Source organism: Bombina bombina, chromosome 7 (assembly GCF_027579735.1).
Source record: "Bombina bombina isolate aBomBom1 chromosome 7, aBomBom1.pri, whole genome shotgun sequence".
Taxonomy (NCBI): Eukaryota; Metazoa; Chordata; class Amphibia; order Anura; family Bombinatoridae; genus Bombina; species Bombina bombina.
The window spans coordinates 354349451-354366149 of NC_069505.1; the positions used below are offsets into that span (position 1 = coordinate 354349451).

General features: G+C 37.7%; 1 protein-coding gene across 1 annotated transcript in view; it reads left to right on the forward strand.

The window, feature by feature from the left end:
- Window positions 1–16699, forward strand: part of NUP210 (nucleoporin 210) — a 1597588-nt gene that overhangs the window by 361090 nt on the left and 1219799 nt on the right. The window contains 2 exon segments of the mRNA XM_053721041.1: window positions 10795–10987; window positions 13057–13202. Coding sequence (XP_053577016.1) covers window positions 10795–10987; window positions 13057–13202 — 339 coding nt within the window.

A 16699-nucleotide genomic window follows, 5' to 3' on the forward strand; every position in this document is an offset into this window, starting at 1 on the left:
AGTGATCTCCTTCTACGGGGTCTATTTCATAGGTTCTCTGTTATCGGTCGTAGAGATTCATCTCTTACCTCCCTTTTCAGATCGACGATATACTCTTATTTATATACCATTGCCTCTGCTGATTTTCGTTTCAGTACTGGTTTGGCTTTCTACAAACATGTAGATGAGTGTCCTGGGGTAAGTAAATCTTATTTTCTGTGACACTCTAAGCTATGGTTGGGCACTTTATTTATAAAGTTCTAAATATATGTATTCAAACATTTATTTGCCTTGACTCAGGATGTTCAACATTCCTTATTTTCAGACAGTCAGTTTCATATTTGGGATAATGCATTTGAATCAATCATTTTTTCTTACCTTAAAAAATTTGACTCTTTTTCCCTGTGGGCTGTTAGGCTCGCGGGGGCTGAAAATGCTTCATTTTATGGCGTCATTCTTGGCGCTGACTTTTTTGGCGCAAAAAATCTTTTCTGTTTCTGGCGTCATACGTGTCGCCGGAAGTTGCATCATTTTTTTGACGTCCTTTTGCGCCAAAAATGTCGGCGTTCCGGATGTGGCGTCATTTTTGGCGCCAAAAAGCATTTAGGCGCCAAATAATGTGGGCGTCTTATTTGGCGCTAAAAAAATATGGGCTTCTCTTTTGTCTCCACATTATTTCAGTCTCATTTTTTCTTTGCTTCTGGTTACTAGAAGCTTGTTTATTGGCATTTTTTCCCATTCCTGAAACTGTCATTTAAGGAATTTGATCAATTTTGCTTTATATGTTGTTTTTTCTCTTACATATTGCAAGATGTCTCACGTTGCATCTGAGTCAGAAGATACTTCAGGAAAATCGCTGTCTAGTGCTGGAACTACCAAAGCTAAGTGTATCTGCTGTAAACTTTTGGTAGCTATTCCTCCGGCTGTTGTTTGTACTAATTGTCATGACAAACTTGTTAATGCAGATAATATTTCCTTTAGTAATGTACCATTGCCTGTTGCAGTTCCTTCAACATCTAAGGTGCAGAATGTTCCTGATAACATAAGAGATTTTGTTTATGAATCCATCAAGAAGGCTATGTCTGTTATTTCTCCTTCTAGTAAACATAAAAAAACTTTTAAAACTTCTCTCTCTACAGATGAATTTTTAAATGAACATCATCATTCTGATTCTGATGACTCTTCTGGTTCAGAGGATTCTGTCTCAGAGATTGATGCTGATAAATCTTCATATTTATTTAAAATGGAATGTATTCGTTCTTTACTTAAAGAAGTATTAATTGCTTTAGAAATAGAGGATTCTGGTCCTCTTGATACTAATTCTAAACGTTTAGATAAGGTATTTAAATCTCCTGTGGTTATTCCAGAAGTTTTTCCTGTTCCTAATGCTATTTCTGAAGTAATTTCCAGAGAATGGGATAAATTGGGTAATTCATTTACTCCTTCTAAACGTTTTAAGCAATTATATCCTGTGCCGTCTGACAGATTAGAATTTTGGGACAAAATCCCTAAAGTTGATGGGGCTATTTCTACCCTTGCTAAACGTACTACTATTCCTACGTCAGATGGTACTTCGTTTAAGGATCCTTTAGATAGGAAAATTGAATCCTTTCTAAGAAAAGCTTATCTGTGTTCAGGTAATCTTCTTAGACCTGCTATATCATTGGCTGATGTTGCTGCAGCTTCAACTTTTTGGTTGGAGACTTTAGCGCAACAAGTAACATATCATGATTCTCATAATATTATTATTCTTCTTCAGCATGCTAATAATTTTATCTGTGATGCCATTTTTGATATTATCAGAGTTGATGTCAGGTTTATGTCTCTAGCTATTTTAGCTAGAAGAGCTTTATGGCTTAAAACTTGGAATGCTGATATGGCTTCTAAATCAACTCTTCTTTCCATTTCTTTCCAGGGTAACAAATTATTTGGTTCTCAGTTGGATTCTATTATCTCAACTGTTACTGGTGGGAAAGGAACTTTTTTACCACAGAATAAAAAATCTAAGGGTAAAAACAGGGCTAATAATCGTTTTCGTTCCTTTCGTTTCAACAAAGAACAAAAGCCTGATCCTTCATCCTCAGGAGCAGTTTCAGTTTGGAAACCATCTCCAGTCTGGAATAAATCCAAGCCTTCTAGAAAGGCAAAGCCTGCTTCTAAGTCCACATGAAGGTGCGGCCCTCATTCCAGCTCAGCTGGTAGGGGGCAGGTTACGTTTTTTCAAAGAAATTTGGATCAAATCTGTTCACAATCTTTGGATTCAGAACATTGTTTCAGAAGGGTACAGAATTGGTTTCAAGATGAGACCTCCTGCAAAGAGATTTTTTCTTTCCCGTGTCCCAGTAAATCCAGTGAAAGCTCAAGCATTTCTGAATTGTGTTTCAGATCTAGAGTTGGCTGGAGTAATTATGCCAGTTCCAGTTCTGGAACAGGGGATGGGGTTTTATTCAAATCTCTTCATTGTACCAAAGAAGGAGAATTCCTTCAGACCAGTTCTGGATCTAAAAATATTGAATCGTTATGTAAGGATACCAACGTTCAAAATGGTAACTGTAAGGACTATCTTGCCTTTTGTTCAGCAAGGGCATTATATGTCCACAATAGATTTACAGGATGCATATCTGCATATTCCGATTCATCCAGATCATTATCAGTTCCTGAGATTCTCTTTTCTGGACAAGCATTACCAGTTTGTGGCTCTGCCGTTTGGCCTAGCTACAGCTCCAAGAATTTTTACAAAGGTTCTCGGTGCCCTTCTGTCTGTAATCAGAGAACAGGGTATTGTGGTATTTCCTTATTTGGACGATATCTTGGTACTTGCTCAGTCTTTACATTTAGCAGAATCTCATACGAATCGACTTGTGTTGTTTCTTCAAGATCATGGTTGGAGGATCAATTCACCAAAAAGTTCATTGATTCCTCAGACAAGGGTAACCTTTCTGGGTTTCCAGATAGATTCAGTGTCCATGACTCTGTCTTTAACAGACAAGAGACGTCTAAAATTGATTTCAGCTTGTCGAAACCTTCAGTCACAATCATTCCCTTCGGTAGCCTTATGCATGGAAATTCTAGGTCTTATGACTGCTGCATCGGACGCGATCCCCTTTGCTCGTTTTCACATGCGACCTCTTCAGCTCTGTATGCTGAATCAATGGTGCAAGGATTACACAAAGATATCTCAATTAATATCTTTAAAACCGATTGTACGACACTCTCTAACGTGGTGGACAGATCACCATCGTTTAATTCAGGGGGCTTCTTTTGTGCTTCCGACCTGGACTGTAATTTCAACAGATGCAAGTCTCACAGGTTGGGGAGCTGTGTGGGGATCTCTGACGGCACAAGGAGTTTGGGAATCTCAGGAGGTGAGATTACCGATCAATATTTTGGAACTCCGTGCAATTTTCAGAGCTCTTCAGTTTTGGCCTCTTCTGAAGAGAGAATCATTCAATTGCTTTCAGACAGACAATGTCACAACTGTGGCATACATCAATCATCAAGGAGGGACTCACAGTCCTCTGGCTATGAAAGAAGTATCTCGAATTCTGGTTTGGGCGGAATCCAGCTCCTGTCTAATCTCTGCGGTTCATATCCCAGGTATAGACAATTGGGAAGCGCATTATCTCAGTCGCCAAACGTTGCATCCGGGCGAATGGTCTCTTCACCCAGAGGTATTTCTTCAGATTGTTCAAATGTGGGAGCTTCCAGAAATAGATCTGATGGCGTCTCATCTAAACAAGAAACTTCCCAGGTATCTGTCCAGATCCCGGGATCCTCAGACGGAAGCAGTGGATGCATTATCACTTCCTTGGAAGTATCATCCTGCTTATATCTTTCCGCCTCTAGTTCTTCTTCCAAGAGTAATCTCCAAGATTCTGAAGGAATGCTCGTTTGTTCTGCTGGTAGCTCCGGCATGGCCTCACAGGTTTTGGTATGCGGATCTTGTCCGGATGGCCTCTTGCCATCCGTGGACTCTTCCGCTACGACCAGACCTTCTGTCGCAAGGTCCTTTTTTCCATCAGGATCTCAAATCCTTAAATTTAAAGGTATGGAGATTGAACGCTTGATTCTTGGTCAAAGAGGTTTCTCTGACTCTGTGATTAATACTATGTTACAGGCTCGTAAATCTGTATCCAGAGAGATATATTATAGAGTCTGGAGGACTTATATTTCTTGGTGTCTTTCTCATCATTTTTCTTGGCATTCTTTTAGAATCCCGAGAATTTTACAGTTTCTTCAGGATGGTTTAGATAAAGGTTTATCCGCAAGTTCTTTGAAAGGACAAATCTCTGCTCTTTCTGTTCTTTTTCACAGAAAGATTGCTAATCTTCCTGATATTCATTGTTTTGTACAAGCTTTGGTTCGTATAAAACCTGTCATTAAGTCAATTTCTCCACCTTGGAGTTTGAATTTGGTTCTGGGGGCTCTTCAAGCTCCTCTGTTTGAACCTATGCATTCATTGGATATTAAATTACTTTCTTGGAAAGTTTTGTTCCTTTTGGCAATCTCTTCTGCCAGAAGAGTTTCTGAATTATCTGCTCTTTCTTGTGAGTCTCCTTTTCTGACTTTTCATCAGGATAAGGCGGTGTTGTGAACTTCTTTTGAATTTTTACCTAAAGTTGTGAATTCCAACAACATTTGTAGAGAAATTGTGGTTCTTTCATTATGTCCTAATCCTAAGAATTCTAAGGAGAAATCGTTGCATTTTTTGGATGTTGTTAGAGCTTTGAAATATTATGTTGAAGCTACTAAGTCTTTCCGAAAGACTTCTAGTTTATTTGTTCTCTTTTCCGGTTCTAGAAAAGGCCAGAAAGCTTCTGCCATTTCTTTGGCATCTTGGTTGAAATCTTTAATTCATCTTGCCTATGTTGAGTCAGGTAAAACTCCGCCTCAAAGGATTACAGCCCATTCTACTAGGTCAGTTTCTACTTCCTGGGCGTTTAGGAATGAAGCTTCGATTGATCAGATTTGCAAAGCAGCAACTTGGTCCTCTTTGCATACTTTTACTAAATTCTACCATTTTGATGTATTTTCTTCTTCTGAAGCAGTTTTTGGTAGAAAAGTACTTCAGGCAGCGGTTTCAGTTTGAATCTTCTGCTTATGTTTTTCTTTAAACTTTATTTTGGGTGTGGATTATTTTCAGCAGGAATTGGCTGTCTTTATTTTATCCCTCCCTCTCTAGTGACTCTTGTGTGGAAAGATCCACATCTTGGGTAGTCATTATCCCATACGTCACTAGCTCATGGACTCTTGCTAATTACATGAAAGAAAACATAATTTATGTAAGAGCTTACCTGATAAATTCATTTCTTTCATATTAGCAAGAGTCCATGAGGCCCGCCCTTTTTTGTGGTGGTTATGATTTTTGTATAAAGCACAATTATTCCAATTCCTTATTTTATATGCTTTCGCACTTTTTTATCACCCCACTACTTGGCTATTCGTTAAACTGATTTGTGGGTGTGGTGAGGGGTGTATTTATAGGCATTTTGAGGTTTGGGAAACTTTGCCCCTCCTGGTAGGAATGTATATCCCATACGTCACTAGCTCATGGACTCTTGCTAATATGAAAGAAATGAATTTATCAGGTAAGCTCTTACATAAATTATGTTATTTATTTAAAATGAAATGTATTCGTTCTTTACTTAAAGAAGTCCTAATTGCATTAGAAATTGAGGATTCTGGTCCTCTTGATACTAAATCTAAACGTTTAGATAAGGTTTTTAAATCTCCTGTAGTTATTCCAGAAGTTTTTCCTGTCCCTAGTGCTATTTCTGAAGTAATTTCCAGGGAATGGAATAATTTGGGTAATTCATTTACTCCTTCTAAACGTTTTCAGCAATTATATCCTGTGCCATCTGACAGATTAGAGTTTTGGGACAAAATCCCTAAAGTTGATGGGGCTGTCTCTACTCTTGTTAAGCGTACTATTCTTACGGCAGATGGTACTTCCTTAAGGATCCTTTAGATAGGAAAATTGAATCCTTTCTAAGAAAAGCTTACTTGTGTTCAGGTAATCTTCTTAGACCTGCTATATCTTTAGCGGATGTTGCTGCAGCTTCATCTTTTGGTTAGAAGCTTTAGCGCAACAAGTAACAGATCATAATTCTCATAGCATTTTTATTCTTCAACATGCTAATAATTTTATTTGTAATGCCATATTTGATATCATTAGAGTTGATGTCAGGTATATGTCTCTAGCTATTTTAGCTAGAAGAGATTTATGGCTTAAGACTTGGAATGCTGTTATGTCTTCTAAGTCTACTCTGCTTTCCCTTTCTTTCCAGGGTAATGATCGTTTTCGTTCCTTTTGTCACAACAAGGAACAAAAACCTGATCCTTCATCCTCAGGAGCGGTATCAGTTTGGAAACCATCTCCAGTCTGGAATAAATCCAAGCCTTTAAGAAAATCAAAGCCAGCTCCTAAGTCCACATGAAGGTGCGGCCCTCATTCCAGCTCAGCTGGTAGGGGGCAGATTACGTTTTTTCTAAGAAATTTGGATCAATTCCGTTCACAATCTTTGGATTCAGAACATTGTTTCAGAAGGGTACAGAATTGGCTTCAAGATAAGGCCTCCTGCAAAGAGATTTTTTCTTTCCCGTGTCCCAGTAAACCCAGCGAAGGCTCAAGCATTTCTGAAATGTGTTTCAGATCTAGAGTTGACTGGAGTAATTTTGCCAGTTCCAGTTCTGGAACAGGGACTGGGGTTTTATTCAAATCTCTTCATTGTACCAAAGAAGGAAAATTCCTTCAGACCAGTTCTGGATCTAAAAATATTGAATCGTTATGTAAGGATACCAACATTCAAAATGGTAACTGTAAGGACTATCCTGCCTTTTGTTCAACAAGGGCATTATATGTCTACTATAGATTTACAGGATGCATATCTGCATATTCCGATTCATCCAGATCACTATCAGTTTCTGAGATTCTCTTTCCTAGACAAGCATTACCAGTTTGTGGCTCTGCCGTTTGGCCTAGCTACAGCTCCAAGAATTTTTTACGAAGGTTCTCGGTGCCCTTCTGTCTGTAATCAGAGAACAGGGTATTGTGGTATTCCTTATTTGGACGATATCTTGGTACTTGCTCAGTCTTCATATTTAGCAGAATCTCATTCGAATCGACTTGTGTTGTTTCTTCAACATCATGGTTGGAGGATCAATTTACCAAAAAGTTCATTGATTCCTCAGACTTGGGTAACCTTTTTAGGTTTTCAGATAGATTCAGTATCCATGACTCTATCTTTGATAGACATGAGACATCTAAAGTTGATATCAGCTTGTCGAAACCTTCAGTCACAATCTTTCCCTTCGGTAGCCTTATGCATGGAAATTCTAGGTCTTATGACTGCGGCATCGGACGCGATTCCCCTTTGCTCGTTTTCACATGCGGCCTCTTCAGCTCTGTATGCTGAACCAGTGGTGCAGGGATTATACAAAGATATCTCAATTAATATCTTTAAAACCGATTGTACGACACTCTCTGACGTGGTGGACAGATCACCATCGTTTAGTTCAGGGGGCTTCTTTTGTTCTTCCGACCTGGACTGTAATTTCAACAGATGCAAGTCTTACAGGTTGGGGAGCTGTGTGGGGGTCTCTGACAGCACAAGGGGTTTGGGAATCTCAGGAGGTGAGATTACCGATCAAAATTTTGGAACTCCGTGCAATTTTCAGAGCTCTTCAGTCTTGGCCTCTTCTGAAGAGAGAATCGTTCATTTGTTTTCAGACAGACAATGTCACAACTGTGGCATACATCAATCATCAAGGAGGGACTCACAGTCCTCTGGCTATGAAAGAAGTATCTCGAATTCTGGTTTGGGCGGAATCCAGCTCCTGTCTAATCTCTGCGGTTCATATTCCAGGAATAGACAATTGGGAAGCAGATTATCTCAGTCGCCAAACGTTGCATCCGGGCGAATGGTCTCTTCACCCAGAGGTATTTCTTCAGATTGTTCAAATGTGGGAACTTCCAGAAATAGATCTGATGGCTTCTCATCTACACAAGAAACTTCCCAGGTATCTGTCCAGATCCCGGGATCCTCAGGCGGAGGCAGTGGATGCATTATCACTTCCTTGGAAGTATCATCCTGCCTATATCTTTCCGCCTCTAGTTCTTCTTCCAAGAGTAATCTCCAAGATTCTGAAGGAATGCTCGTTTGTTCTGCTGGTAGCTCCAGCATGGCCTCACAGGTTTTGGTATGCGGATCTTGTCCGGATGGCCTCTTGCCAACCGTGGACTCTTCCGTTAAGACCAGACCTTCTGTCGCAAGGTCCTTTTTTCCATCAGGATCTCAAATACTTAAATTTAAAGGTATGGAGATTGAACGCTTGATTCTTGGTCAAAGAGGTTTCTCTAACTCTGTGATTAATACTATGTTACAGGCTCGTAAATCTGTATCTAGAGAGATATAGAGTCTGGAAGACTTATATTTCTTGGTGTCTTTCTCATCATTTTTCCTGGCATTCTTTTAGAATTCCGAGAATTTTACAGTTTCTTCAGGATGGTTTAGATAAAGGTTTGTCCGCAAGTTCCTTGAAAGGTCAAATCTCTGCTCTTTCTGTTCTTTTTCACAGAAAGATTGCTAATCTTCCTGATATTCATTGTTTTGTACAAGCCTTGGTTCGTATAAAACCTGTCATTAAGTCAATTTCTCCTCCTTGGAGTTTGAATTTGGTTCTGGGGGCTCTTCAAGCTCCTCCGTTTGAACCTATGCATTCATTGGACATTAAATTACTTTCTTGGAAAGTTTTGTTCCTGTTGGCCATCTCTTCTGCCAGAAGAGTCTCTGAATTGTCTGCTCTTTCTTGTGTCTCCTTTTCTGATTTTTCATCAGGATAAGGTGGTGTTGCGAACTTCTTTTAAATTTTTACCTAAGGTTGTGAATTCCAACAACATTAGTAGAGAAATTGTAGTTCCTTCATAATGCCCTAATCCTAAGAATTCTAAGGAGAAATCATTGCATTCTTTGGATGTTGTTAGAGCTTTGAAATATTATGTTGAAGCTACTAAGACTTTCCGAAAGACTTCTAGTCTATTTGTCATCTTTTCTGGTTCTAGAAAAGGCCAGAAAGCTTCTGCCATTTGTTTGGCATCTTGGTTGAAATCTTTAATTCATCATGCCTATGTTGAGTCGGGTAAAACTCCGCCTCAGAGGATTACAGCTCATTCTACTAGGTCAGTTTCTACTTCCTGGGCGTTTAGGAATGAAGCTTCGGTTGATCAGATTTGCAAAGCAGCAACTTGGTCTTCTTTGCATACTTTTACTAAATTCTACCATTTTGATGTGTTTTCTTCTTCTGAAGCTGTTTTTGGTAGAAAAGTACTTCAGGCAACTGTTTCAGTTTGAATCTTCTGCTTATAATTTCAGTTTTTTCATTTAATCTTTATTTTGGGTGTGGATTATTTTTCAGCGGAATTGGCTGTCTTTATTTTATCCCTCCCTCTCTAGTGACTCTTGCGTGGAAAGATCCACATCTTGGGTAGTCATTATCCCATACGTCACTAGCTCATGGACTCTTGCTAATTACATGAAAGAAAACATAATTTATGTAAGAACTTACCTGATAAATTAATTTCTTTCATATTAGCAAGAGTCCATGAGGCCCACCCTTTTTTGTGGTGGTTATGATTTTTTTGTATAAAGCACAATTATTCCAATTCCTTATTTTTTTATGCTTTCGCACTTTTTTCTTATCACCCCACTTCTTGGCTATTCGTTAAACTGATTTGTGGGTGTGGTGAGGGGTGTATTTATAGGCATTTTGAGGTTTGGGAAACTTTGCCCCTCCTGGTAGGAATGTATATCCCATACGTCACTAGCTCATGGACTCTTGCTAATATGAAAGAAATGAATTTATCAGGTAAGTTCTTACATAAATTATGTTTTTTGGTTCAGAACCTGGGTTATGCTTGCTAATTGGTGGCTAAACCTTGCTTATTGTTGCTGAACCTAAAATGGGCCGGCTCCTAATCTTTACATTCCTGCTTTTTAAATATAGATAGCAAGAGAGCAAAGAAAAAATGATAATAGGAGTACATTAGAAAGTTGCCTAAAATTGCATGCTCTATCTGAATCGAGAAAGAAAAAAAATTGGGTTTAGTATCCCTTTAAGGAAATTAACTCAGTTAAGCATGTTTTCTTGCAGTTTGAAGACATGCTTACCTGATTTAATTTCCTTAAAGGGATACTAAACCCAAATATACACTTGACTATGTTTACATTATTTCCTTTGTTGCTGCCAATTAGATTCAGATATATACACAGGTTCCTGCACTGAACAAGCAACCACTTTATAGCACGTAGTAGGGTAAAGGATCTGTATTCTAAAGAATGTACTCCAGTGTCTGGAGGAGAAGAAAAAATACAATTTTATGAGTTAAATTACAGGTAATACCCTAATAAATTATGAAAATGCATTTAATGACCCTTAATGCATTTAACATTACATATAAGTAATTTATAAAAATAAACATAAACAAGAACAATTCTAAATTGAAATGCAAAGTTTAGTTGTGTGTGTCATCAAATCTAATTGGAATTTTTTAATTTTTTTTTACATTTCTCAGTAAAATTTACATATGCTTGACTATTTCAAACTTAAACTCTGCTCCCCTATTGACTTTGTTAGATGACATCAAACATCATGAATTACCTAATTTTTGAAATTGCATATGGAAAAAAAAATGCATTCCTTTCTCTTGAATACATGATGACATGAGTTTTCTCATTTTTATGTGTTATGTGAATCTCGCATTTTTTTTTTTATAGATATTACTATACTTCTCTTAAATGTAAATTTAATATATTTCAGGTTTTTGTCATAGAACCCAATGGTATGGAATTCATTCCTTGTCCAGTTGAGGCTCGTATTGGAAACAAACTGGAATTACCGCTGAAAATATTTGGCCTACTGAATGGAGACGAAGTTGTCACATTGAGTGATTGCTCAAATTTTGATTTGACAGTTGATGTGGAAACTCCTGGCTTATTTAGAATATTACCCGGTGGGAATACATTTTTTTCTGTTCAAATATAGTTTTAAAGGAACATGCAAGTCATAATTAAATACTTTACTGTCTCTATGCTTTCATATGTTTAAACAAAAAACAAGCAAAACATTTTATAGCAAATATTAAAAGCGCCAAAACAGAAAATATATGTATATTTATTTTAGCAAATGTCATGGACCATATATAACAAAATACAATGTATAAAATTACAATAAAAGTGCAGAGTAAAAGAACATAGCAATGCTTGCCTGGCCATCCACATTATTTGTTTCTGGGCTCTTGCCCCTTCTTCAGGTGCAGTTGAAGGAGCCTGGAAACAAACACATCATGTGAATTTTTTTTTCACATTGCCATGCAAGCAGTGCTATTGTCTTTTACTCTGCACTTTATTTTATTGTTATGTTATGCATTATATTTTGTAAAGTCTAGTAATTCTGACTCATTGCATTTGTTCCACTGTTATACACGATCATCTGTATATATCGTCCATGACATTTTTATGCTAAAATAAATATTTTTTAATATATATTTTCTGTTTTGGCGTTATCAATAGCTGGACAATTCTTTCTCTTTCTATAGATTGCAGCCATACAACATATTTAAGATTGATTCTGTTATATACAGTATTTTAATAAGGCACTAATTTTTTTATGTTTAACAATGTAAACGTGTTTAAAAAGGAAACAATATGAACTCACACACTTCGAGAAACTCTGTACACAATCCAATTATCCTAGACATTTGATCTCCAAACTATACAAACTCATTGTCGTCCCCTCCACCTCCTCTCTCCCCTCATACACAGTCTCTTGGCAGCGGGAGCTAAATCAAATTTTAGACCCTGAAACATGGTTAAAAGCATTTAAACTTATCAAACACTCCTCAGTGTCAGCGAAAATACAAGAAATCCACATCAAACTCATTAGCCGCTGGTACTTAACGCCAATGAGACTAAGCAAGATGTTCCCTGGCACGACCAACACATGTTGGCGGGGATGCGGGGAGACAGGTTCTCTCCTTCATATTTGGTGGAGCTGCCCCTGCCTAACAGATTACTGGACAGCGGTATTTCGGGCCATGTCGGAGGTTTTAGGTATAACAGTCCTACCCGCACCAGAGACTCTGTTATTCTGCTCCATACCCCAAACTGTAGGTCAGGGCAAGCAAGCATTGTTGCTGCTGATGCTGTCTGCGGCCCCAAAAAAATCATTCCAAAATACTGGAAAACACAATCGACCCCCACTGAACAAGAATGGCGGAGTCAGGTGAATGACCTGCTGCTACTTGAGAGATACCATTACCTAAAAATCCATAAGCTAGACCTTCACGAACTTTTAATAGCATACTGGAACAAAACCATATAATGTCGTCACCCACCCAGCCGAGGGCCAGTGTCTTCCCCCTAAGAGCGAGTCTTGGACCCTGCTCCCTCCCCATCCCCCTCTCCCCCCTTCCCCCCCCCCTTTTTTTTTCCCCCTCTCTTCCTCCTCTTTCTCTTCCTTCTCTTTCTCTTCCTTCTATCCTCTTTTCTTTCTATACCAGATCCTTCTGGTTTACACACTTATCTGTATATACATATATCATATTTGTATTGAAATAAAAAAGAAATATTAGGTTTTACTTTTCAGCATGGGCCCGAAAAGGGTCCTCTTAATGACCATCAGCTTTCTACGTGATATGCGATTACAAAGGGTCCATAACTGGCCCTCAAATTTAACCAGAAGGCATATCAGACAATCTTGATCTATAATGTTTCCACCCAATGTACCCATCATTGTTGATTGAGTTTATGTATCATTGCTGTGTACTGATGGCTGTTTCTTTTTCTTTGTACTGCTTGGTAAACCTTAATAAAATATTATTTAAAAAAAAAAAAAAAAGGAAACAATATTTATATATCTCATTTATAAATATTTTTTTTTCCTTTTTGGTGTTTCATTTCTACTTATGTTTGGCTGCATTTTAACACAGGAAGTACACAGAAAGCTTATCATTTATTTATAGCGTTTGATTATAGTCTACAATTTAAATTTTAAACTTTCCTTGTTTCATTTTTTGTTCAGGGAAACTGAAGCCTGGTTCTGATTACTGTAGCGGCATTACAGCACAAGCGGAAACTCAGGGATACACAACAATACATGTGAGCTATAATCACGGTCACATCCATCTTAAGGCCAAAATCATTATCGCTGCATATTTGCCATTAAGGGTAAGTTCACTCACAGATCAAGAAATGCTCAATTACCAGAATAAGTAAAGTAGAAAAGATTCTCAACACTCTAACAATATGTCCAATCTCTTCAGTTTTATAAACTCTTACACTATTCTGTAACACACATTCTCTAAGGAATGTAGACATGTGAAAGTTATTTTTAAACAGCTAAAATAACATTAAAGGGACATGGAACCCACATTGTTGTTTCATGATTCAGATAGAGCACAGAATTTTAAACAACTTTCTAATTTACTTTTCTTTCATGTAATTAGCAAGAGTCCATGAGCTAGTGACGTATGGGATATACATTCATACCAGGAGGGGCAAAGTTTCCCAAACCTTAAAATGCCTATAAATACACCCCTCACCACACCCACAATTCAGTTTTACAAACTTTGCCTCCCATGGAGGTGGTGAAGTAAGTTTGTGCTAGATTCTACGTTGATATGCGCTTTGCAGCAGGCTGGAGCCCGGTTTTCCTCTCAGAGTGCAGTGAATGTCAGAGGGATGTGAAGAGAGTATTGCCTATTTGAATACAATGGTCTTCCTCTAGGGGATCTATTTCATAGGTTCTCTGTTATCGGTCGTAGAGATTCATCTCTTACCTCCCTTTTCAGATCGACAATATACTCTTATATACCATTACCTCTACTGATTTTCGTTTCAGTACTGGTTTGGCTATCTACTATATGTAGATGAGTGTCCTGGGGTAAGTAAGTCTTATTTTTTGTGACACTCTAAGCTATGGTTGGGCACTTTATATGTAAAGTTCTAAATATATGTGTTTAAACTTATATTTGCCATGATTCAGGATAATCAGTATTCCTTCATTCAGACTGTCCGTTTCATTATTTGGGATAATGCATATGAATAAATATTTTTTTCTTACCTTGAAAATTTTTCAATTGACTTTTTTCCCTGCGGGCTGTTAGGCTCGCGGGGGCAGAAAATGCTTCAATTTATTGCGTCATTCTTGGCGCAAAATTTTGTCATTTCCGGCGCCGTAGTTGATGCCGGAAGTTTGTTCTGTTACGTCATTTTTTGACGCATGTGTGTTCAGACGTTTTTTTGCGCCAAAAAATGTGGGCATTGTTTTCGGCGTCAGAGGATGTTTGGCGCCAATAATGTGGGTGTCATACTTGGCGCTAAAAATGTGGGCGTCATACTTGTTCCACTTTTTCTCACATTATTTAAGTCTCACTTTTTTGTTGCTTCTGGTTGCTAGAGGCTTGTTTGTTTTGCATTTTTTTCCATTCCTGAAACTGTCATTTAAGGAATTTGATAATTTTGCTTTATATGTTGTTTTTTTCTATTACATATTGCAAGATTTTCCATACACTGTTCCTGGATCAGAACATACTGAGGGATTCCTGTTGACTGAGATCAGTCCTACCAAAGCTAAGTTCATTTATTTTAAATGTTATGAATGTTTATCTTTAGCTATGGTTTGTAATAAGTTATCATGATAAACTTTTACATGCAGAATCCATTAGTATTTATGCTTTATATATTGCTATTCTTTTTACATCTTATGTACAAGATATACTTAGAAATTTATAAGAATTTTTTTCTGATTCTATTTTAAAGGCTTTTGTCTGACATCCCGCCTTCTAATAAATTTTTAGGTCTTTTTCAAACTTCTTTTTTAGTTGATGAAGTTTCAAATGACCAACAACATAATGAATTATCCTTCTCTGATGGTGTTTTTTTCTCATTCAGAATTTTTCTTCATCAGATATTGACACTAACAAATCTACTTTTTTATTTTTTAATAGAGTACATTTGTTCTTTGTTCAAAAGGTGTTGATTATTTTGGATATTGAAGTAACTAGTTCTTTGGATTTTAAAGACTAGCTAACATTTAAATTCTGCTTATTTATCTTCTGTGATTTCTTCAGAGGTTTTTTCCAGTTCCTGATACTAGGGAATGGAATAGGCTGAGAATTTTCTTTTAGTCCTTCTTTCGGTTTTTAAATTGTATTCTTTGCCGGCAGTTAGTTTTGAGGAAAGATTCCTCAAGTTAATGGGGCTATCTCTACTCCTGCTACATATACTATTATTCTTATAGCAAATAGTATTTATTTTTTTCCTTCAGATGGTTGTATCTTATTTAAGGAAAATTATTTTCAGGTACTTTTATTAGTCCTGTAATTTATTTTGCTGATGTTGCAATTGCTTCATCTTTCTGGTTGGATACTTTAAGATCAAGTATCGGATTATGATTTGTTTAGCATTGTTAAAAGGACAAAATCTACTACTCATTTGAAGTTCAGACTAAGGAACGGAATCCTGAATTCTTCCCCAAGTAACATGTTTATAATTGGAAGTTTTTTCTTCATTCATTTAAGCCTTTTAAAAGTTCAAAGTCAGCTCCCCAAATTTGCATGTAGGTGCGGTTCTTATTCCAGCTTGGCTGGTAAGGGGCAGGTTAAGACTTTTTTGAAATTTGTTTGGTTCTATTCGGTCCAAACTTCTTAGACTTTGGGTACAGAATAGGATTCAGAGTAAAACCGTCTGTGAGAAGTCTTTTTCTTTCATGTAATTAGCAAGAGTCCATGAGCTAGTGACGTATGGGATATACATTCCTACCAGGAGGGGCAAAGTTTCCCAAACCTTAAAATGCCTATAAATACACCCCTCACCACACCCACAATTCAGTTTTACAAACTTTGCCTCCCATGGAGGTGGTGAAGTAAGTTTGTGCTAGATTCTACGTTGATATGCGCTTTGCAGCAGGCTGGAGCCCGGTTTTCCTCTCAGAGTGCAGTGAATGTCAGAGGGATGTGAAGAGAGTATTGCCTATTTGAATTCAATGGTCTCCTTCTACGGGATCTATTTCTCTGTTATCGGTCGTAGAGATTCATCTCTTACCTCCCTTTTCAGATCGACGATATACTCTTATATACCATTACCTCTACTGATTCTCGTTTCAGTACTGGTTTGGCTATCTACTATATGTAGATGAGTGTCCTGGGGTAAGTAAGTCTTATTTTTTGTGACACTCTAAGCTATGGTTGGGCACTTTATATGTAAAGTTCTAAATATATGTGTTTAAACTTATATTTGCCATGATTCAGGATAATCAGTATTCCTTCATTCAGACTGTCAGTTTCATTTTTTGGGATAATGCATATGAATAAATATTTTTTTCTTACCTTCAATTTTCAATTGACTTTTTTCCCTGCGGGCTGTTAGGCTCACGGGGGCAGAAAATGCTTCAATTTATTGCGTCATTCTTGGCGCAAATTTTTTTGGCGCAAACTTTTGTCATTTCCGGCGCCGTAGTTGTCGCCGGAAGTTTGTTCGTTGTTACGTCATTTTTGACGCATGTGTGTTAAGACATTTTTTTGCGCCAAAAAATGTGGGCGTCGTTTTCGGCGTCAGAGGATGTGGCGTCATACTTGGCGCCAAAAAATATGGGCGTTGTACTTGGCGCCAATAATGTGGGCGTCATACTTGGCGCCAAAAATGTGGGCGTCATACTTGTTCCA